We start from the raw sequence: 24,732 nt of genomic DNA, 5'->3' as shown, positions 1-24,732 counted from the left end.
TCTGCTCAAAAGTAGCTGATGAGGCGAAAAAGTAAGAATCCAGGCAGTAGTTTTTCTGGAAAGTTTCGAGGAGATGCAGGAAGATGAGAGACAGACAGGACAGGAAAACAGTTCAATAAAAACAAGAAAACAAAACAAAGTGTTGAAAAATGTAGGTAGATTTATCTCCACACGTTTTTACTTGTCAATCAATCAATCAATCAATCAAAGCTTTATTTATAAAGCGCCTTCTGCAACCCTGTCAGGAAGCCCAAAGCGCTGAACATGGTGCAGTTGTAAGTAATTATACTGAATAAATCAACAATAAAAGAAATTCAAATTACAAAATACAAATTACAAAATACAAATTACAAAATACAAAATGGAAATTACAAGATAGATGAAACATTCCGGTAAAATACAAATGTGTGAAACACAATTGGATTGAGTGGATGGATTGAGTGTACCAATGAAAACTGTGGAATGGATTCAACATAATAGAGGGCCATAATCAAACATGTTCTGGAAACGCCAAGCGGAGGAGGTGTGTTTTCAGGTGATTCTTAAAGACTGGCAGAGAAGGGGACAGCCTAACTGAGGGTGGCAACTGGTTCCAGAGTAACGGTGCTAGTACTGAGAAAGCCCGGTCCCCACGGGTACGACACCTAGACCGAGGGACAGCGAGCAGGCCTTGGTCAGAGGAGCGCAGAGCGCGTGATGGGGAATGTCTGTTCAGGAGTGTGGCCAGATAGGGGGGAGCACCACCCTGGAAGAAATGATAAACAAAGACGAGTATTTTGAACTGTGAGCGATAGGAAATCGGAAGCCAGTGCAGGGAGGCCAGAACTGGACTGATGTGGTCCCGTTTCCTGGTCCCAGTCAGGAACCTGGCAGCGCTGTTCTGCACAACCTGTAGGCGACGCAGTGTTGACTGACACAACCCTGCGAAGAGAGAGCTGCAGTAGTCAAGACGAGAAATTACAAAGGCATGCAGTACCCGCTCCAGGTGGGCTCTCGACAGCATATGCTTGATTTTAGCAAGGCGTCTCAGGTGAAAGAAACTGGACCGGATCACAGAATTGATGTGAGCATCAAATTTAAGTCCTACATCAAGTTTCACCCCCAAACTGGTAACAGCTGAATGGATAAAACAACAAGTTATACACATGTAATATTTATACATCTGATACAATTCAGATCACCTTCAAAACTCAGTCACACACCCAGGGCCGTTTCAAGGCATTTTGGGGGCCAAGGCAAAATGACCCCCCCCCCCCCCCCATAACTGGGCTCCCCAGAAGCCTCTGTGTAATCCATACCCTCTCCAGGAGTATTAGTTATACAGTGTTTACAAAAAACCCTCAGACATTACTGACATGTTCTAATATTATCAGATGAAAAACTAAATTATCAGACATGCTGTCTCATCTGCTTCTTTTCTAACTTACAAAAAGTAACAAAACCATTTGAAAGCCACTATTTGTGGATTCTCTGAAAGTTTCCATGGAGTGTGTGACAACTTATTTTTTCATTGATCCTATCGTCTAATCTCACAGCTGAAACAAGCATCCTTAATAATCTGTGCACAGGAAGCTTACCGATGCTGTAGTAAAACAAAAGGTATAATAATTTATTATTAATAAAACCTTGTTGCAGCACTAAAGCAGAAAAATGAGATTTTGTAATAAATATGCAAAATATTTACATATGAATTGTTTTAGAGCCCTTTTATTGGCAGAATCTGATATTAATTTAGTTCTTACAAAACATGGGTCCCAACATGGTTTGTGTGGCGTTGCCATAGTGTGACGTCATAGGCACAGATCCCCTGTCCTCTTGTGTGGAAATGGAAATATGATCACCCTATGTTAAACAAACTGTCCACCCGGGCTTTTGCGCTGCACAGAGACGCTTCGCTGCCTATGACTGAACGTCAGTTGAGAGTCAGTCTCATGCAGACTGATCAATGAAGAGAGGGCCTCAAGTTAAGACCCTCTCCTCATTGGTCAGTCCACACGAGGTGGGTCAAAGGTTACCCTGAGCAGGTTACATGATGTCAGGCATTCAAGTATTGAGTATACTTACTGCATATTACAGAAAAATATTTTGTATGTGACCACATTATGGTGATCCTTGGGTCGTGATGATGGAGCCCTTGAATATTGTTGCCCAGGGTACAACGAAGTGTTAATCTGGCCCTGGTCCTAGTGCGCGTGCGTGTGTTCTCTCGCAGCTGGAGGTGGGTTCTGCAGCAGCTGTGGGTTTACAACGTGCGCGCGCGTCGGGTGGGGTGGGGGGTGAAGAATCGGCGCTAGGACCGCGGTTCCGTCAGTGCGCTGATCCCAGCAGAGAGGCAGATCTCCGGCTGAAGAAGAGCTGCTCTCTGGCTGTCTGTCTGCTCTGCGGTCCGACTCATCACCTCTCGCCGCGTACCGGACCAGAACCAGCCGGGCTCGCCTCCGGTGGCCTCCTTATGGGCTCACCATGCGCAGGATTCGGGCCAACGCCATCGCCATTCTGACAGTCGCGTGGATCTTGGGAACGTTTTATTACCTGTGGCAGGACCAGAAGCCCCAGTCTGTTCCGTCGGTGGCGGCGCAGACCCGCGTCCGGAACCACGGACAGAAGGGGGTCCCCGGTCGGCTGGAGATCCACCGAGACGAGCGGACCATCCCGCTGATTGTGAGTGAGCGGTTCGGTGGTTCTGTGGCTGGAGGCTGGAGCGTGCGTGCGTGTGTGTGCGTGCGGTGCACGCCTGTGTGCATGAAACTTGGACTGATGGTGCAGCTCAGCTGGATGTCACAGCCAGATCACATCCTCCCGAACCCGAACCGGAGAAGTTACCCTCCAGGAGCGCAAGTGGATAAAACAAAGGGTTCGGGTCGGGATCCTTAGGCCCATCTCAGTCTGCCGAACAGAAACATTCAGACAGAACCCCAGCTGAGATTAGAAGATCCGGTCGAACAGAAGGAGATAAAAGCTTCCTAACAGTTATTTGGGCTCATTTAGGGGGTTATAAGTCATAAATCTGTGTCCACTTCTAGCTCCTCCTAACATGGATCTGTTTATTATCAGCAGCTTTTCCTATATGCTAAATCATGAATACAAATATAATCAGATAAATGTATATTTAGCTAACCAGTGGATTCCCATAGCTGTGAGGTTGACCTCTGACCCTTGAGCTGACCTGTGCTTTGGTTCCCTGCTGTATTATTTAGATGTTTGCTATGATTGGCTGTTATTTAATCCCATTCCTGCTGTCTTTAACAACAGATCTAAAGTCGTAAATGTGGGTTTGGATCCCTTATTCATGTTCCTGTCTGGGTTCTGACATTTAGATCCTCCTAACAGTGGGACTTTAATTATTAGGAGGAACTTTTTTTGTATTTAGATTCGGTTATGTTGATGTAAAGAGTTGTTATGTTTTGTAATCTGCCCTCCATAGTTAGATTTTCACACAGTAGAAGATGAATAATCTCAGTCTGAGCTGTGGTCGGGCCCCTGCAGGGTTCCAGGGTTCCTGACCGTCCCCTCCTGTATGACATGACTGAGTGACTGTGATTGGATAAATCAGATCTGGACCTAGTTTGACTTTCGGAGACGTCCACAGGCTGAACACTGTTAAACAGGCACTCCTGCGGCGTGTTTTGTAATAGTGGGTTTGTCCGCGGGATCATTGACCCCTCACCCAGCTGAGATGTCCTCGTTGTTTGTTTTGGTGGACTGACCCGATGCCTGCTGGATATATGGACACCACATCCTTGTGCTGACCCGTTCCTCCTCCTTCTTCCCTCCATCCATGACTTTCTTTTCCTCCCCTGAGGTTTCATCAGCTCAGTGTGTTTCTGTCAGTCCTTCTGTTTGTTTTCCTTACCTCCGTCTCTTCCTGGATCTGAGCCCTCGTCTGTGGATCTCCTCCATCTCTCTGCCCTACACTCATTAGCTACAGTGAGGACATCATCTGTTACTGCTGGTTCCACATCGCTCCTCCATTTTTCTTCTAATTCCTCAGCACTGTGTCTAACTTCACAGGAACACATGAGAACTTTTTCAAATTCCTTTTCCCGAACTCTGATCTAACCACGTTGCAAACAAATGACTTCAGCCCACCTCCGTGCTTCTTATCAACAAACCCGTCACCGTGTAACATTTATTCTCTGATCAGTCGCTGCGTGGACCCCGATCAGGCTGCTGGGTTTTGTGCTTTTGTTGGTTTTTAGGGTTGGATAAGACCACGTTAGGACTTGACAAGAGGACCTGGATCACATCTGCTGATGATGATCATGTTTGGGAACTTTTACTCAGAAAAAACGTGTGACAAAACCCATTAGAGGGAAGAAGTTTAACATAAACTTGGTTTAATCTGAAAACAACAAAAATAATTTGAATTTTAGAAGTTAAATAATTGAAATAACATTTCTATTTAAAGTAAAGCATTAAATTAGAAACATGATACTTGAGTATACGTAGTTTCTGAGCCAGGTGTAAGTCAGCAATTCTACATTTTCTCTATGAGGAAAGGTTGTTTCATAATCTTACCAACAATCGGATCAGGTACCTTTAAATGAACTCCTCCACCAGCTCCTCCAGAGGGACTCGAGGCGCTCCCAGACCAGCTTAGTTACATGATACCTCCAGAGAGTCCGGGTCAACCTAGGAGACGTTTGTGTCAACAATGTTTCTGTAGTCGTGAAATTCTTCATATAAAATAATAACATCTGGAAATGTAAATCATATCAGTAGCTAACATAAGAACAGCTACAACTCCATCAGTTCTAGATACCATTAAATAAGCTGATGTTAGAATAGAATAGAATAAAAAAATCTCTATTGTCCCTCGGTGGGAAATTTTGGCATAAAGCCAGGAGCACACTGGAGGCAGACGCGGCGCGTTGTGGCATCTGCCATCATTTTGAATAGAAGCCTTTATAGTTAATGAGAGTGGCCACACAGGGAGCGCCTCGGTGTGTCGCTTCTGGGGTGCAGCGCGGTGCTCCCTGTGTAGTGAAAATAAACGTTAGCCGTATCTCAATTTTACATCATTGTGGAGTACTTTAAAACAGACATCACGACTCGGAACGGCTTTACGGCACAAACCCAGCTGCAGTGTTGATAACTTTAAACCACTATTGATCTTAAAATATTCTACTGAATAGCGTACTTACCCGTTTTTAATGAGTCTCACAACACACGGTGGCAAGTCTGATCACGTATAAAAAATAGAGTCACTTCCTGCTTCCTGTTTCAAGTCCCATGTGATGTTGTGACTATCGTGCGACTTTCCAAGAAGCGCGGCGCAGCACGACCATTTGACTTCTCAAAAGCACGGGCACGACGAGGCGCAGTGCGTCTGCCTCCTGTGTGCCCCGGGCTTAACACTAGCCATCTTATTCACTACAGAAGCAAAATAGAGTAAAAAGTAGACAATCCGAGTAATCAGAATTTAAAGAACAAGTCACCCCAAATCACTTTTTTTTGCTAATATAAACGAGTGTCTGTAGACACGTGTAGTCAATTATTTGACACTTTAGTGCATCTTAGCTAAAATTTAAAAATTCTGCCAGGTAAAAACTCTACACTGCATTTGAATTTTAATCTGCCATCCCTATTGGCTAAGAAACACCCTATGACGTGAGCTGGTACCATATGATGTCCCAATGCCGTTGTGAGCCTGTGTGTGTATTTGTTAGTGGCTCCCTCCTCTTGGTCTGTCAGGCAACAGCATTTGTTGCATTTTTTCAAACAGTAAGTTGGAGTGAAGTAAGACCCTGGTAGGGGGTAACTTACTCTTTAAATGGTAGGAATACAAAAAAACTCAAAAAATCTATTAGAATTTTTCTAAAGTATTCAAAAGTTAAAAAACTGAATATACACATTTTAGAGATTAAATATAAGAAATATAGAAATAAGTTGTGGACATGGAATGATAAACATGAATGGCAAAAGTGCAAATGCAATAATTAGAGTGTGCGGACGCAAATCACAAAAACAGCAGGAATCAAGAAATGCAAAAGTACTTATCTACTGGGTTTCTGGGAACAGCGGTGGTTATAAATCCTAACAGCTGCTGGGAGGAAGGACCTGCGATAACTGTTCATGAAGGATGCAGCAGGCTGTCACTAAAGGAGCTCTCCAGCTCCACAACAGCTCCATGCATGGGATGGAAGACACTGTCCAATAGTGATGTTACATTTGCTAGAGTCCTTCTGTCTCCCACCTCCTGCACTGCATCAAAGGGACATGGACAGAGCTAGCCTTCGTGATATGCTTATAGTCTCTGTCTCACAGCCACAGATAAGCTCCTCCCCCAACAGACCACACCATAAAAACGGTTGATGCCACCATTGAGCCAAAGAAGGTCTTAGGAGTGACCCTCAGTCTCCTCAGCAGGTAAAATCTGCTCTGATGCCTCTTGAAAAGAGTATCAGCGTTGTGACTCCAGTCCAGTTTGTTGTTCAGGTGAACACCCAGGAACTCCACTACCTCAGCGTCTGTTCCCTGGAAGTTCACCAGACCCAAAGTAGAGGGTCTGTGTCTATTGAATTGCTTCTATGACATCATGTGCTACTGTATATATTAATAAAGCAGCTGCATCCATGAAAATCCACCACTAGTTCTTTGGTTAGTCACAAAGCTCAGAGTTTTAACAGGTCAGAGCCTTATTTTCAGGATTAAACCGAAACAAATAAAACTCAACATAAGATGACCTCAGCAGTGGGTGATACGCATTCCTGCAAAGAATGATGGGAGTTAAAGATTTTGCCTGCTATGGCAGATACTCCCCCAGTAATGACTCAAATATCCCAGTACTTATGTGGTGGTAAAACAATTCACAAAAACATTAAGCAAATAGATAAGCCAAAAGAGGAATAACCCGTTATTACAGTTGTAAATTCTCTCCTAAACGTTTACAGTCTGGATCAGCATTATGTTGGAGAAATAGTTTGGAAAGCTGCTCTTCTCTGTACCACTAGTTTGTGTTCTACTAAAAGTTAAAAACTCCATGGTTCACGCTTAACTAAATGTTGATTGTTGGTCCAGTTTGAGCTGGAGCTGTCTGTTTTCTTAGAAATCACAAGATTTTTTTTGTTTGGATGGATTTAAGTAATTATTACTAAATAGTTTCTAAGCAAACATTCGTTGGAATACAAACTGGCTGCTCAAGAAGCTCACCACCAAATTTGTTCCAAGATAACAGAATTTTTTTTTTTGGTTCAGAATTCCACTTTTCTCCCTTCTTTTTTTCCTGAAAAGCAACGTTTGGTTATAAAGGAAAAACTGAATGAAAAACCTCTTAAATAGCATGAAAATGTTCAAGTTTGAGTCAATAAAACAACTAATGAAGGGTTTCTGTTCGGTGGTTAATAACTGTGTAAATCATGAAGTCTCAGCTAAGTGTTTTTTTAAAGTACATTTTAAATATTTATTAAAAATTCTATATTTCATATTTATTGCATATAAAATATTGTTGAACCTTGGTTTTAGGTGATAACTGTGTCCTGTTTGACTGATGTTCAGGAGGCTAACTCACTTCCGCTCTGTGCTTACCTCCAAGCTGATTTATTTGGGCTTCTGGTTGATACAACTCACTGAAAAGCTGTTGTGTGAAATCACAAGTGTATTTTAGAAGTTGTTCTGCTATAAATGCTGTATTTAGTGTTAAACATGGTGGGTCTCCATCTCAGCCCTCCGTATCCTGTCTTACTCTCTCTCTCTGTCCTTCTTTTATCTAATTTTAAAGCGTTAATAGTCATTATCTTCTTTTGTTTCCTTGATAAAATATTGTTTGATTGCCCAGCCGTAGTCTCAGTTCTGCCTCTCCAGGATATTCCTCTTAATCCTTGACCAGCCTGTAATAAAGCGTTTGGATATAATGTGGCGTCTCCTTTTGGTGACGGCGGCTCTTGTCTCTCTTTAAGTATTCATCAGCTGTTTTAACCTCCCACTCATCTGGCCTGGCAGAGACAGCTAAAGCTCCTTAAGGGGGAAATCCTTTTGTTACTGGGGATTTGTTGACTCTGTATTCTGATTGTGATGGTTGCCTTGTTATCGGTGACACGGTGACTGACTGAGGAGCTAACATTTACATTCTTGGCTCATAAAGTTATTCATACTGAATTAAAGCTCAAAGGAATTGATTGATTGACGTATTGCATGAGAGTGCACATTAATAACCATTGCTGCAAATGTGTGGAGTTTGCCAAGAGGCTTTTATGTCATCCTTCCTCTGTGGAAGTTGAACAAAGTCACCTCTAAGTAATGACAGATGTGTTTTTCTGATAGAAGTTGTGCTAGAGAGTGAGACTTGTGTCGACTCTATACCTGTGTTTATTTCCCATGTGTGAATGAGTCACTGTGGTAATCTCTGAATGGTTTGACTGGCTCTAAGGCTCCACTGATGCTGCAGGTAAACGTGACCTAAATCTGACCAAAGACACAGCCCTGTGGAACACCACAAGTTGCTGGTCCTCACTTGCTACGATTTTTTTCTGACCCTGTGATATAATATTTTACGGTATTTTAGATATATCGAGACCATTGTCTTGAAACAGATAAGGGGAGAATGCCTTGTCCAGGTAAGGGACAAGGTCCTGCCTCTAGTGGACGAGTTTAAGTATCTCTGGGTCTTGTTTATGAATGAGACCAAGATTGGTGCTGCGTTTGCAGTGATGCTGGCGTTGTACCCGCTGAGTCAGAAGGTGATCATCGGCCGATCTACGTTCCTACCCTCATTTAAGGTCTGTCATGTTTGGAGGAAGGTACGTAACCCATGACATGCAGAATGCAACACGGACCAAGAATGGGGGTAACAAATGATTTATTTATAACGAAGGAACTGAGGATGCACAGAAAAGTCTGTGGTAGGTACTGCTATGACAGCTCAGCGTCTGGAAGAGGGAGAACATAGGTGAGGATTGATTCTGATTCAGAGGTCCGTTATAGGCAGAGGTGTTCAGCAGAACTTACTGTGGGACGTGAGTTTGCTGGCTGGAGGTGGGAGCAGGTTGTGAGCCTAACCATCTTTGAGTCTCTTGCCAGGAAAGGGAGTGCCCCAGCTGTTCCTGATCAGCAATCAGCGGGATGTTTTCCTATTTAAGGTGGATGGAGGACACAATTCAACGCCGGAAGAATGCCTCAGCTTGGTAGTACCCAGCCACTTGCGTTAACCTTTTGTATCTCTAGGATTCTTGTGCTTTAATATTTTTGCTCTAGGTATTTTTTGAAATTTTTTTACTTTTGCTACCACCTGGAGCTTATTGTGGATTACTTCCCTTCTTCAGGATTCCCGCTTGTTCTCTGGTCGCTTGCCTTTGGACACCTACCTCTGACTCCAGGATTTGAATACTCAGCATGTGGACCATATCACCAATCTCCATAACCCTCCTCTCTCATCTCAACCCGGTGCCCCATCCACCGGGACGCCCCGCTTTCCTCCACCTATGCTCCCTCTCCTGCGCTTCCCCAGCTCTCAACCTGCTCCCGCCTCCAGCCAGCAAACTCACGTCCCCCAGTAAGTTCTGCCAAACACCTCTGCCTATAACGGACCTCTGAATAAGAATCAATCCTCACCTATGTTCTCACTCTTCCAGACGCTGAGCTGTCGTAGCAGTACCTACCACAGACTTTTCTGTGCATCCTCAGTTCCTTCGTTATAAATAAATCATTTTTTACCCCCGTTCTTGGTCCGTGTTGCATTCTGCATGTCTTGGGTTAAGTACCTTCCTCCAAACATGACACAAGTGCACTTTACTCCTGTTTTATCATCTCTACACTAATTTCTGGAACATTTTTTAATTGATTCTAAAAATTTTTTTTTTTTTTTTTTTTTTTTTACTTTTTCTCAGTAAGGACCTGCAGCTATTCAAACCTGTGTTTCAGTGGGGTTCAAAGTTAATATTTCTGAAAATATTCATTGACAATGTCCAACAACACGAGGATGGAAAACTAGGAAAGTGGCAGCAGGTCAAAACCGAACCATGTGGTGACCTCCTGGTGGATAATTTATTTGATCTGGGGCACAGCTAAGGCCACTGTTTATCTGTCCAGTACAGAAAGTATGCCAGAGTGTCTGTTCTTTACAAAATCAGACTAGATACAGCAGCACTTATGATTTTCACATCTTGTTCATTTAGCAAGATATTTGCGATGCACACAGATCTTGACACATTTCCATACTGATCCAGTAGAAAAGTGCCTGTCACCAAATGGGGAGGGCCGAGCTCGGGATTAAAACTAATGTCTCTGAGGATTTTTGACGTCTGACCATGAGGGATAACTTCAGGGGGTCGCGTTGTCTTGTTCACACCATTTTCTATGCTTTTTCTATATAAACCAATTTCAAACCAACCTACTGAATAATGGTAATTTTTGGAAGTGAAAAATCAGGAACTGAGTGTTACCGGCCTTCCTCCCCTGGAAATAAAGAACCAGGAAGTTAAGGTCCGCTAGCTGGAGAGGATCCAGACAAGAAAGGAGCTTTCTTCTAGCCTGGCCTGCCAGACTCGTCCTCTGTTTAATTCTGCACAGAGAATGAGTCTGGTAACTCACAGGCAGAGGCACTTGAGGGGTGGGACTAGAAGACTCAAAAATTACCAATCAGATAAAGGAAGGAAATCCCGACTGTACCGCACGACGCGGTAGATTTCTAGTCGTAGTAAAAAAAATTGCGTCTGGTAACAGCGCAAATGTCTTATTTTTTTTAGAAGAAATGCTTTTCGCGCTTCTATTTGTGGTTTTAAAGATATCTGAGTCATTTAGAACAAAGGAAAGAGCCGCAGTGAACTCCACCGCTGTCTTCGTTGTTAATGAGAAACTGAGCATCGCTGTGTGTGAAGTCGGCAACGCTGGAGTCTGGCGACAGCGCAAACATCTTTGTTTAGAAAAAAGGCTTTTAGCGTTTGTACTTGTTGTGGTTTTAAAGACATGTTCAAATCATTTAGAACAAAGGAAAGAGCCGCAGCGAACTCCACTTCAGTCACCATGTTTATGACAGACAAACTCGGCGTTATGGTGTGTGACGTACGATACTCAGCGCTGATTGGCTCGGTTAGAATTCTCACGGGTTGGGGTTATTTGAATAGGAGCGTTCCCAGACCCTTTCTCTGTGCAGAATTAAACAGAGGAGAAGTCTGGCCAGGCCTAGCTTTCTACAGTCCTTCACAATAATGGCGCTGAAACCCAGGACCTCATACACCTTAACCATTGTGTTTTGATGAGCTGATTCCAGCAAGGTGTGTTTTTGTCTGAGGAGAAGAAATAATTCAACAATTTCACAACTCACTGAGAAATTGTGATAGATAGCCACAATTTCCTTATTGACCAAAGTCATTCAAACTCTAATAGGTCATGCCCAATTCATCCACTGTATCTGTAAGTTCTGGTTAGGTCTTAAACTTAATTACATTATATAACAGAAATCTTTATTTTCTACTCTCTTGATATAACTTCAGATCCTTAAGCAGGGCTCGGATAGCCATCCTGAAGTCCTGGATACCACGATTTTCCCGTTAACATCCTGCCTCTCTGAATAACCTTCCTGTGGAGATTAAATGGACTGCATCCTTACCCTCTTTTAAATCCCTCTTAAAAAGACTAATTCCTATAAAAGTATCTTTGCTAACCTTTATTTTGACCTCTAGTTTGACTTTACTTTTCCTGTTTATTATCTTTTTAATGTCATGTTATTTTACCAAATATTTGATAACAGGCGTGCTGTGTAGCACCTTGTAACATTAGTTTTAAAATGTGCTTACTATTATTATCATTATAATCCTTATTATTTGAGCATTGCTCCTATCTGAGCCCATCGTCTATCCTGAAACTCTTCTGTGTCATCTCCAGGTGACTCCGCCTCCTCAGACTGAGCAGCAGAGGCAGCTGCTGGGCAGCTTCGATGAGAAGGCCTACCTGTCAGCCAGGCAGCTCAAACCAGGAGATGACCCTTACAGGGAGCACGCCTTTAATCTGCAGGAGAGCGACCGTCTGGGCAGCGAGCGAGCCATCCGGGACACTCGACACTACAGGTGAGCAGAGCTTAAGCTTTGTGTTGTTGACTTCCACCAGAGGATCAGAGACTAATCTTCTGCGGGCTGCAAATGGATTTAGAGTTGGATAGAAGAATCTGTCTGATGATCTGAGTTGCACTCTGATGGTGCTTGCACGAGCCAGTAGCAGTGACACAACTCTGATCGAGGTAGAGCAGGCTGTGGTTCGGAACGGGACAGCTGTGTGTTACAATAAGTTTAATAAGAAGTTAGAACAACAATATATGTGCATTAATACAGTTTTTATGCTCTACATGTTTGTCCACTTTTAGATGTAAAGCACCCTTGGGTGGTGTAAAGCATTATGGTGGTGGTGGATCCCGGTTTCATGTATGACTCAACAGCCAAGCTGGAACTGTGTGGGATGTAAATTTACTTAAAGCAACAATCCAGAGTTTTCCACCTTTCAGGAATTATGTGTGATTTATTTAGAATGCCGTTAAATAGAAATTCATGCCTTTCACTGTGATTTAGTTTATTTTTTGCTAAACCTGTGCCCCCGTCCCGTAGAGCCCCATGCAAATTGAATTGAGTGCAGCTCAACATTAGCCAATAGTGTTAGACATCTGCTAACGTATAGATGTCAATCTTAGAGCGTGCACGAGCATTTGTGGATGCACTTAGACTGATGCAGAGTTGTCAACCTATCTTGTGAGCACGTAAGTCTTTAAAAATATACGAATAAACAACATAACGCGTGATAAATAATTGTAAAACATTATATTTTAGGTTTGTTAGCTGGCTAATGGTGTGCGTTCAGGAACGAGAGGCGTTGCTTTCGGCCATAATCACGGATGTAGTGAAAATGGTTGAAGGTGCACAACATTTTTCAGCCTCTAGATGGTGCAATTGGATATAAATCTCCAGATTTCTGCTTTAAATCTGCGTCAAAAACGTCATTCCATCTTCATCGCATCACTATTAATGAAGTGAGAGACTCTGGTTTCAAAGTTTTTCATTGAGATTGAAGGTTTAGCATTAGCATCTATTTGCATATTCAAATAGATGATAGATAGATAGATAGACAGATAGATAGATAGATAGATAGATAGATAGATAGATAGATAGATAGATAGATAGATAGATAGATAGATAGATAGATAGATAGATAGATAGATAGAGAGAGAGAGAGAGATAGATAGATAGATAGATAGATAGATAGATAGATAGATAGATAGATAGATAGATAGATAGATAGATAGATAGATAGATAGATAGATAGATAGATAGATATTTTTATTCGGTCAACAACAACAATTTATCAATTTTACATAAAAGTAATCAAGCAACTAAAAAAAGGAATAGGTTGAAGCCTAGTGGCTTATAATTAGCCTATCTTTAACTCCCACAGAGATAATCAAATCCTCAACCAAGGCTGATAGCTAAGATGCATAACATTTAAAGAAAAACAATGATAAATCAAGAAATCAAATCAACACAAGGTTAGACATCAAACTAAGTTTCTATAACTTTGGAAGATGCAAATTTTTTAAATTTTCTTGAAAAATGACAAAGAATAACACATCTTCAGTTCATCATTAAGTCCATTCCATAACTTCACTCCCAAAACCGACACACATCTATACTTCGCATTAGTTCTCACTTTAGGTATTTCAAACATGTAAGACCCCCTCAAATCATATTTTCCATCTCTTAATTTAAACATACTTAAAATACAAATTGGAACATTCTTTTTCGCCACTCTATACATCATTTCTAAAGTTTTAAGATATATAATGTCCTTAAATTTTAACAGCTGATCTTACAAAAAATTGGTTTGTGGACTCCCTATATCCAGCTTTATTTATTATTCTAATAGCTCTTTTTTGCAATTTAAAAATTTAATCCAGATATGTTTTGTATGTTTTTTCCCCAAATTTCCACACAATAACTCATATAAGGCAAGCAAAGGGAAGTGTACAGTAAATAAAGGCAACTCTTGTGCAATAAATCTCTTGTTTTGTAAAGAATAGAAATAGACTTAGATTATTTCCGTTTCACATGATCTATGTGAGACTTCCAACAAAGTTTATCATCAATTATTACTCCTAAAAATTTAGTCTCATATACTCTTTCAATTTCAACATTATTTAGATTTAATTTTACTTCAATATTATTCTTAATACCTCCAAACAACATAAATTTTGTTTTACTTTCATTCAGTGATAGTTTATTAAATACAAACCATCTATTTAAATTCATCAATTCTATTTCCACTGTTTTCAGTAATTCCTTTATGTTATCTCCAGAACAAAATAAGTTTGTATCATCAGCAAACATCACATATTTTAAAATATCACTAGCTGTACAAATATCATTTATATAAAGTAAAAATAGCTTTGGTCCCAACACCGATCCTTGCGGAACTCCACAAGTTACTTTTCTAAGTTTAGATTTCATATTATTAATACTCACATATTGGAACCTTCTTTCCAAGTAACTATTTAACCAAAGTTGTACAACACCTCTTAAACCAAATCTTTCACATTTCTGTAACAGTAAAGAATGATCTATCGTATCGAAGGCTTTGCGTACATCAGTGAACACACCTATTCCAATCTGTTTTTTATCCACAATTGTTGCAATATTTTCAATAAATTCCATCACTGCTAGAGATGTTGAGCGATTTCTTCTGAACCCATACTGATGGTCATTCAATAAATCATATTTTTCAAATAGTTTTTCAAGAATCTTTGAAAATGTAGGCAGCAAAGATACTGGTCTATAATTTGACACAACCTGTTTATCTTCATTTTTATATAATGGGATCACTTTGGCAATTTTCATTTTATCTGGAAAAATTCCGGTATGAAATGATTTGTTACAAATATAAGTTAACAGTTGAAGGATACTATGAAGAACTTCTTTAACTAATGACATACTGTATCAAGGCCATCACAATCCATGGATTTTTTACTCTTAAATTTTCTCACCACATCTATAATCAAGGGGATGAGGCTGGCATTGCTGATCAGGATGTAATTAGAAAATGTGTTTGGACCCATGAGTGCAGTTAGATGATACATCTGGTTTGCTTGGTACTCATGTCCTTTTCTTGATTTGAGTCCCTGATGATGAGCTCCAGGTGAGAGCCTTATTAACTTCAGGCGAGCTCTTTTTGAGCTCCAGGTAAAGTCCAGGAAAGCTGGTCTAAGCTGGTCTTGTCTGCCTCTCGTTGAGCATCAGCAGCTTAACGGTGCTGAATGATGTGACCCAGAAACATTTTTGGGTCCAGTGTAGCAGAGCAGCTTCATCTTTGGTACGTTCTTGCTGTGTCTGATTTCTAATTCCATTTTTGGTTCTTTTTTAAAACACAGAAAAGGTTTCTCTTTCCCTTGCTTGCTGACAGTTTCGTTTGCGGCTGCAAACTTCTTCAGAGCTGACGCTGATGGTGGCACCATTTCCTACTCCGTTTAGGAAGCAGCAAAAGAAGAAGCAGAAAGTACAATAAAGAAGTCAGCCGTAACAGATCACTGCACAAGAGAAAACCATGTAATGGACTGGGACAACACAAGGATCATAACACCGAACAACAGAAGTACAAAAGATGGATAAAGGACGCTATAGAGATAAGGAGACGTGGATGTGGGACCATGAACAGAGATGATGGAGTTTACTCATTGGATCGTGCATGGGACTGCTTCATCAGAGAAGGGAGAGAGGACAGCAGAGGGCGACAATGTCCTCTGCTGTCCGTGGATAAACCTATGGGATAAACGGAGAAGGAAGTGACGCCACCATCAGCGTCAGCTCTGAGGAAGTTTGCAGCCGCAAACGAAACGTCAGCAAGGTAAAAAGAAACATTTTCTGTGTTTTATAAAATAACCAAAAATGGAAGGAGAGCAGCTTCATATTTAGTTGTTTATTGTTTTTGGAAAACTTTGGAAACAAATATGACATAATATGTTTATTTTGTTGGTTGCATTAAAATAAAACGTGTTTAAGATTTTTGTGGTGAGTGATGCTTCAGCTCGGTTCTCTGACCTGGCCTTCAGGCTCCCAGCAGCAGAGAAAAGCTGAGGGTCATAAAATATGTGAAATTGTTGCTGGGCAACAAGCTATTTTCAAATCACTAAAGCAGCAACGCTGAGTCGACTCCAGAGGCCTCTGCTGCTAATCACAGCTGCATAAATATCTTCTCAACTTCCACATTTTGTGACCGAACATTCGACACATGGAAACACGTTGACCTAACTGTTTTCTTCTCCTGTTTTGTGTAGATGTGCATCTCTGACCTACGACTCAGACCTTCCCTCCACGAGCATCATCATCACCTTCCACAACGAAGCTCGCTCTACTCTCCTTCGCACTGTGAAGAGGTAACGATGGGAACATGCAGGAACAATGACGTGAACTTGTTTTTTAGGCTGGATCTCATTTTTCTCCTTTTCCTTTCAGTGTTCTGATACGTAGTCCTCCGCCTCTCATTCAAGAAATTATCCTGATAGACGACTTCAGCTCTGATCGTAAGTGTTAGCTGACTGCTCCAGGCTGGTTAAAACAGCTGTGGGCGATGTGTGTAGAGCGGTTAAACTCCGTAACTTCAGATTGGATTGTTTATTGTGTGAACAATAAATCTGAACTTGATCCAAAACAAAGACTGCAGGTTTGAGCCAAACGCCGTCCTGTAGCCGTGTTTGTGATGCATTGTAGGATGTAGCAAGCATCAGTAACTACTGAGTAGCTCCTAGCTAGCTGAAAATGACCTGAGGGCTCATGTAGACGATCAATATGATCTGTTATCTGACTGATACTTGGACAGAGGACTAGATTTATCAGCTCTGACTCATAAAAACACTGAAGAGTTTAAATTAATGACTCTGGGAGATTGACCCAAGTGTTTGTTTTCTCATTGTTTTATGGTCACTGAAGAAGAATTCCTGCATTTTAGAAGTTTTGAATGTTTTTATGAACATTACATGTAGTTGATAGAGTTGAGAGGAGGCAGTTAGGTTAGGGTGCCTCCTGGAAGCCTCCCTGGTGAGGTTTTCCAGGCACGTCCAACATTCTGGAGACCTAAAGGAAGACCCAGGACACGCTAGAGGGACTATGTATTTCAGCTGGCCAGGGAACGCCTTGGGATTCCCCCAGAGGAGCTGGCCCAAGTGGCTGGGGAGAGGGAAGTCTGAGTCTCTCTGCTTAGGCTGCTGCCCCCGCGACCCGACTCCGGATAAGCGTCTGAAAATGGATGGAGATATGAATACTCCACAGAGACATCCTCTTTAATCCACTCTTACCTGCTGCCAATCAGCCTCTAGTCAAGTTCAATGTTGGGTTTGAGTTTGTCCTCCTGTCTCTGGAGGATGGACCACAAGTTCTCAGAGGGATAAAGGTTTGGGGAGTTTCCTGGACCAACATGTTGGTGTTCTGTTCCTGATCCACTTACTTCTGTTTAGCCTTCTGGGCTGGTGCTCCACCATTCAGGAAAGCATTTTGTTGACCCCCACACCGTTTTTGGAAGGTCGGAGGAGTTCCTCAGGGATGATGTTTAGTTACCAGATATTCCTGGGTGTTCTATGGCTAAACTAAGAGTGAGTCCCCTCCCCGGGGAGAGAAGCAAATGAGACATTTAGATTACTTCTGAGAACTTTTCCCACATTTAGATCGATATTATGTAGATCAATGATTGAATTTTTATCCATGTGGCCACAAACCACCACTAAAGAATCTAGATATTTACTCATAGACAGCCGTTAATGAATGAACTGTAATGTTCCATCTTGGAAACAAAAAGAAAACAACTCCCTGAACACTTCTTCAAACCACTGTCTAGCCCCTTCTTACCTCTCCGATCTTATCCATGTTGCTGTCCCATCTCGCTCACTCAGGTCTTCCTCTGCCATTCACCTTGTGGTTCCTCCCGCTCATCTCACCACCGTTGGAAACAGAGCTTTCAGTCGCTCTGCTCCTCGGCTCTGGAACTCACTTCCTCCTGACATCCGTAACACTGACTCCCTCCTCTCATTCAAATCCAAACTCAAAACTCACCTGTTCAACCTGGCTTACACTCTCTAGCCCACAAACTCTTTACTCTGACATTTATAGCATACTTTTAGTAATTTTATTGTTTAAATTATCTTATTCTTATTTGTGTGTAAGTTTTATCATGTTTTGTGAGGTGACCTTGGGTTTTGAAAGGCGCCTATAAATTAAATGCATTATTATTATTATTATTATTATTATTATTATTATTATTATTATTTACTGCTTGGTTAGACTAAAAATAATGTTTGGAACATTTATTATGTTAGGATGAATATAACTGAGAGTAAACGTTTTCAAAGAGCAGCAATAACCTTAAAGATGAGTTAATTAAAGACAACGAAAGGAAATCAATCAGTATTTCATCTGTTCAGGGATTTGTTTACGTTTATAAAACAGAGAATTTAAATGTGCAACACAACAAGAACAGAGAACAGAAGGGCCTACAGCTGCTGACAGCATATGGAAGGCTTGTTTTGAATGAAAATTAGATGCCATGTTGACCTTGATTAAATTGAAGTTTAATCAGCTCAGGAAGGATATAAAACCCTGGTATACATCCTCCTTTAAACAAACTTAAAACGTCATAAAAATGGTGAAAACATTCTCACTTTATGTCTGTCACACACACGTTTTTGGTCTGCTCTCTGGGCCTGCTGACTAACTGTCAATGGTGTAAGAATTCTTGTTCATGTGATGAACGCTCACCACATCCACCTGATTTAGCTATAAGAGGATTTTAAACAAGAACACAGTGGAGCAGGACAGACGATGTGTTTGCAGTTGCAGGATGCAGACAAACAGTAAAGTGTAAAGCACTCAGTGTCCCTTATAGAGCCAGATGACACCAGCCCAGTGCTTTAGTCTCCTCTGCCTCATGCGTCTCCATCTCTGTTAACCTTCTCCTCCTTCCTGTGTACAAAATCAGGGTTTCTGATGCAGCAGAGAGGAGAATCACATCTGCAGGTCATGTTGGCATCTTCTTCCATATTTTTGCTGTTTAACATAAAACATTCAAGGAATTGGGAAAACCAGAAGAAATCTTTCTTTCACATTAAAGCAGATCGTTGTAGACACAAGTCCTTTTGCATCTTTCTTTTGAAAGTCATCAATCAGACTACTTATAGATGTGATATGACAGTCTTCAGTTTAATAATTCATGTAAAAAACCTAAAAATGTTGAAAATGTTGATGTTTTCACCTGAGAGTCCTCTGAGGGACACTAACTCAGTATTTGTCAGACGGTGCTTCTGGTCTGTGGAGTTTACGGATCATCGTGTCTCAGTAGTTTTTCCCCTTTGTCAGCATTCAGCAGCTGAATAAGGAACTCCTGCTTCACATCGTCCACCACGGTTCTGTATTTTCCATTTGTCTTCTGTCTGGGAATGGTTCATTGACCTACATTCCCTGAGAACTCAGACCCATATGATGGTGCCAGAGCTGGACACACCTCTCACCAGGGCTGTCTCAGTGGACGTAGCAGCAGGAGCCTTTTAGCTCACTAATGCCTCCTTTCACTCACCCTCTGCCTTCACGTCCCACTAGCAGCACCCACAGCGACTGCTCTTCCAAAAGGACTTTGAGCAGGATTTTAAGTCCCTCTTCTTAATTCTAATTAAGTCCCAGGATTGAGTATCATGAGAAACTGTTTCCAGTGTGAGCCATTTAACTTGATGTGCTGGGTCTGGTTGGTCTTCGTGTGAAGGATGAAGACATAATCTCCAAACTGCTTCTGCAGGAGTGAAGACTCGTATACGTATGTCACACACAAGCTTCCATTATGAGCCTAAACATAAAGTTGTTAAAAATGGGCGGCTCACACAGGTTTTTATAAAACAGCAGTGTGTGTCACAAGATGCAGAAAAACTCCATTAGGAGTAGCTGTTGTGATGAAAATAAAGACAAAGGTGAACTGGGTTTATTAAAACTCTAAAACCAGTTCTGCATCATCTCTGATCAGAGCAAAGGAACCCTCCAGTCAGTATGTACTCTATCCTGATATGTCTATAGTTAGCTAGAGTTCCTGGATCTAGGTCAGTCTTCCCAAGTGAAGGTTTAATTCTAGCAACCTTTAAAGCCTGGTCCAAAGGTTTCACTAAACAGGGATTGAGCCGTTTCATAAGGGAGGTCTGGATGGGATCATTGTTTAACAAGACTGTATAATAAATATTACAGTGAAGTAAGGAAATATAACTAAACTATGCATTTAGTTTACTCGAGAAATTGTTAATAGAAAAGATTCTTTAAATCCGGAAAACAGGACACAGCAGTTTTTATTAAACACAAGAAAAACAGCCAGTGATTATGAGCAGAGCTGTGAAAATAAAGAGACCGATAACCGGTGTCCAGGATTTTTTGTTAAGGGAGGAAAATCTACCAGCGTGGTCTCCATCTGGAGTGGACAGTTTGGTTGTTTAGTGAAGGAGCTGAACGTCGGCTGCAGCAGGGATTGTCCTGGCTGAGACTAATCCTGTTAAGGTTCGCCTTAATCGTTCACACATTGTCCTCAGTCAAGGACATGGACCTGTCCTCAGTCTAGACAAGATCATGTGACTCACATGTTGCGGACATCCAACCCTTTTGTCCTCTTGTTTGGACACATTTGTGGTAAAAATGTCCCCACGGATAAAAACATCTGTAAACCCATCACTGTTCCTCCACTGGGGAGAGGACGGTGAGTTTTTCACTGGGCTGCCATGATCACCATGGTAACTCAACATGGCATTAGTGTGTGTGTGTGTGTGTGTCTTGTCTGTGTGTCCTGATCAGGTCAGCTGGTTGTCCCCAACAGGAAGGTTTTCCTAAGTAGAGATCCATCATGGGTTACTCTGCTTCACTCTTGTTCCTGAAAGCTTAAAATGAACTCATTATATACTAGTTCCTTACTGTGTGGTCCCCTCTGATAGACTAGAGCGTGTGTGTGTGTGTGTGTGTGTGTGTGTGTGTGTGTGTGTGTGTGCATGTGTGTGTGTGTGCGTGTGTGTGTGCATGCCTGCATGTTACGATCAGCACTCTAAAACTGTTTATCTAAAAAGGTTTATGGGTTAGATTACTCAGGAAAACATAACTCTTTTGTTTCAGTAGTGTGTGTGTGTGTGTGTGTGTGTGTGTGTTTATTGAATTTTTAGCAGAAAGAGGTCAAAACAGGTGTGTTTACCCAGTGTGTTTGTGTAACTATGTGTTTGTCTGCTTGTGTGTGTCTCACTAAGTCCACAGATGGTGATAGGGTGGTGTGTGTGTGTGTGTGTGTGTGTGTGTGTGTGTGTGTGTGTGTGCGTGTGTGCGTGTGTGCGTGTGCGTGTGTGTGTGTGTGTGTGTGTGTGTGTGTGTGTGTGTGTGTGTGCGCGCGTGTGGTTGCCTCTGAAATAACTCCATCTTCTCTGCTCTCCTCCAGCTGAGGACTGCCAGCTGCTTGCTCAGATCCCTAAAGTGCGCTGCCTGAGGAACATCAGGAGAGAGGGTGAGTATGGTAGCGTGGGGGTCGGTGGGGTAAATAAGACAACCTTAAACTGCAGTACAAATGAGCCCTGCTCTCCAGATTCATCTTTCCTTTGATTTTTGGAGGTTTTGTTAACAAAATTCTTTGTCACACTGTTGTTTGGGAACCCCCCACGGTGAATCCATTTACCAAATCAAATGCAAAGTTCAGATCTCTTCCAGAGGGTCTGAAAATGTTGACATCTTCCCTGTGAATAACTGAGAAGAAGTTTTAAAATCAGAGCAGAAACGTCTAGAAAACGATTGAAGGTATGGTTTCTCCATGGCTCCTGTTCTATTATACAACTGTTATAAAATAGCTTATTATCTATGTTCGCTGCTAAAACTCAAACTGTTTTTATAAGCTTCAGGTGTTTAGTGGTACGTGCCCATGTCTGTGACTCTTATTGTGAAGGACGGTAGGAAGTTGTTCGCATTAGCACTTTCTGAGTGGCCTAGTGGTAAAGTGACTCTTCTCATGCATCGTTCCACAAAAGTGGAATGACCTACCAAGCACTACCAGAACAGGGACTTCCTTTTCAATTTTCAAGAAACTCCTGAAGACCCTGCTCTTCAGAGAGCATCTTCTAAACTAGCACCCTCCCTGCACCCGTCCCCCCTCTCTACTGTCCACTCCTTGTTCCCTCCTCTCCATGATTGATGTCAAGTTGTTGTTGTTGTTGTTAGCCTCAAGGGCAACATGCCGATTATCACTTGTAAGTCTTTTTGGACAAAAGCGTCTGCTAAATACATAAATACATAAGTGTCCCCCCTGGGACTGGGAGATCGGGGTTCAAATCCCAGTCGGGTCATACCAAAGACCTTAACAATTAAAGGTTAAAGTCCCATTTAGTCGTCACACACACACACAGGTGTGTGGTGAAATTTATTCTCCGCATTTGACCCATCCCCTGGGGGAGCGGTGAGCTGCAGACAAGCTGCGCTCGGGAACTATTTGGTGGTTTAACCCCCCAATCCAACCCCTTAATGCTGAGTGTCAAGCAGGGAGGCATTGGGTCCCATTTTTTCAAAGTCTTTGGTATGACCCGACCAGGAGTCGAACCCCTGATCTCCCAGTCTCAGGGCGGACACTCTACCACTAGGCCACTGAGTGGTAGAGTGTCCGCTCTGAGTAGGACTCAATGCCTCCTCACGTGACGCTCAGCTTTAAGGGGTTGGATTGGGGGTTAAACCACCAAATAGTTCCCAAGTGCAGCCACAGCTGCAGCTCCCCATGGGGATGGGTCAAATGCGGAGATGAATTTCACTAGCGTCTGATGTATGTTTTAAAGTGATACACAGAGAGGCAAATAGCTGTACAAGGACTATAATTCAGGATTGGACCTCAGACCTAGAATCCTTGTTCTTCTACCTCTCCCTTCAGTGGCCGCTAAAGTATTTGTTTACCGATAGCTTGTTGGATTTAGACCAACTTCACTGAAACCAGATTATCTTTAAGGCTCAGACTTTAAATCCGGAGCAGAAAATTCAAGTTTCAAGCATGAACTGATTATTGGAATGCTCATCCTAAATAAAATTATACAATAAACTTTAATTGGTTATTTGTCCATGACCTAAAACAAACGGGCATTAACTTAAACCAGATTCTGACCTTCTGGGTGAATATATTGAGCCTTTAATGGTGTCACACCTTCAGTCTCCCTTCACTTAATGTGCCAAACCGGGTCAGAGGTCATTAAAACAAACAACAGAAAGTCAGTCTAGTCTTTATGATGCATATCTTATAGAACAGAAGGGATGACACGTAGTAAAAACATTCGACGGATTTTTAAACCAGAAACAGAACTAATAAGACAAGGAAAGGTGTTGTTATCTTATCGTGTATCTGACCAGCAGAAGTGTCTGATCTGAGCAGGTTAGATCATGGTCTGGTGCTTCTCTTTAGCAGCGGGATGTTCTGGAAATCATTTATCAAACCTTCATGTGTTAATAATCAGAATACACCCTGAAAGAGTCAAGCTTCTCCAGACATCCAGTTTATTCTGTAGCTTTCTGCTGAACGACCACAGAAACAGACTCAGTCTCCGTTGTTAGAAATGATTTGTCCAAGGAAGTCATTCTATAAGAGACATGTAATTTATACATGTATAAACACACACACACACACACACACACACACACACACACACACACACACACACACACACACACACACACACACACACACACACACACACACACACACATTTTGATGACACATGTATGTGCTTGTATATACAGGGTGGGCCACTTATATGGAAACACCTTAATAAAATGGAAATGGTTGGTGATTTTAAAGTCCTGTTTGTGGCACTCAAGATGGGTGGTGACCATGGTGTCCATTTTGAAGTCAGCCATCTTGGATCCAACTTTTGTTTTTTCAATAGGACGAGAGTCATGTGACACATCAAACTTATTGGTAATTTCACAAAAAAAACTATGGTGTGCTTGGTTTGAACGTAACTTTATTTAGTGGTAGTTTGAAGGAAAAAGAAGCAGAAAAGGCCATTTCTGTTCTGTAAGTGGTAAATAGTAAAAAATATGTTTGTTTTTGAAAATTTAAAGCAAGGTAACAAGTTATAGCTGCTAACCGAATTTTTCAAAACAGCTAGCATTTAAACACACATGGTCACATAACTATTTACGTAGACGCCTCGTGGACTGGTGCTGCCTACTGGAGATGCTGTAATGGCCGGCCTCTATCTTGGATGGGTCTCCATTCACTCCCAGTGCATTATTCACTCCTACTGAACAACTAAAAAACACATTTTATGAAGCTTTTTCACAAAATCAGACAAATGGTATGGCATGATTATTAAAATGTTAAATATAATTAAACAAAATTTATCAGAATAAATTAAAATATAAAATCCCATCAGGTAGGCTAGAAAAGTCACTAGTAATCCCACTTGATCTGTTTTCAACAGTGCGCCAGTTGTTGCAACCACAGGCTGCACAAAAACAGGCATAGTTGCTCACTCTGCATTGAATTTGGAGAGTGAAGGGCCCATCCAACATGGTGGTGACGCTGTGACCGCCCCATTGTGTCCCATTGGGTGCCCGTATTTATGTCTATGCACAGAACTCTCACCCCTCCCTTCGGCTATTATCCATTGAACACGCCTCCCTGATATGGGAACCGGCATTGCCATAGTATCTCATTAATATGAGATAGCTCGTGGTATAGCTAGAGAGATATTCAGTTCATTTTGGGCATGTCTTTTTCGAGCAAATCTATATAAAATGGCCT

General features: G+C 41.8%; 1 protein-coding gene and 1 long non-coding RNA gene across 2 annotated transcripts in view; both read left to right on the top strand.

Annotated features, from left to right (window-relative positions):
- Positions 1-2,250: 2,250 nt before the first annotated feature.
- The window catches only part of galnt16 (UDP-N-acetyl-alpha-D-galactosamine:polypeptide N-acetylgalactosaminyltransferase 16), a 51,308-nt gene continuing 28,826 nt past the window's right edge, over positions 2,251-24,732 (top strand). The window contains exons 1-5 of the mRNA XM_054741885.2: positions 2,251-2,661; positions 11,821-12,002; positions 16,244-16,342; positions 16,422-16,489; positions 21,400-21,465. Coding sequence (XP_054597860.2) covers positions 2,464-2,661; positions 11,821-12,002; positions 16,244-16,342; positions 16,422-16,489; positions 21,400-21,465 — 613 coding nt within the window. The 5' untranslated portion in view covers positions 2,251-2,463. The remainder of the gene's footprint in view (positions 2,662-11,820; positions 12,003-16,243; positions 16,343-16,421; positions 16,490-21,399; positions 21,466-24,732) is intronic.
- Positions 2,668-11,812, top strand: LOC107391861 (uncharacterized). Its single transcript, XR_001573718.3, has 3 exons — positions 2,668-9,122; positions 9,261-9,490; positions 9,570-11,812. It is a non-coding gene; the product is annotated as an uncharacterized lncRNA (long non-coding RNA).

The sequence above is a fragment of the Nothobranchius furzeri genome, chromosome 18, assembly GCF_043380555.1.
Source record: "Nothobranchius furzeri strain GRZ-AD chromosome 18, NfurGRZ-RIMD1, whole genome shotgun sequence".
Taxonomy (NCBI): domain Eukaryota; kingdom Metazoa; phylum Chordata; class Actinopteri; order Cyprinodontiformes; family Nothobranchiidae; genus Nothobranchius; species Nothobranchius furzeri.
The sequence above is the reverse complement of the archived record's forward strand: the minus strand, read 5'-3'. Positions and strand labels throughout refer to the sequence as shown.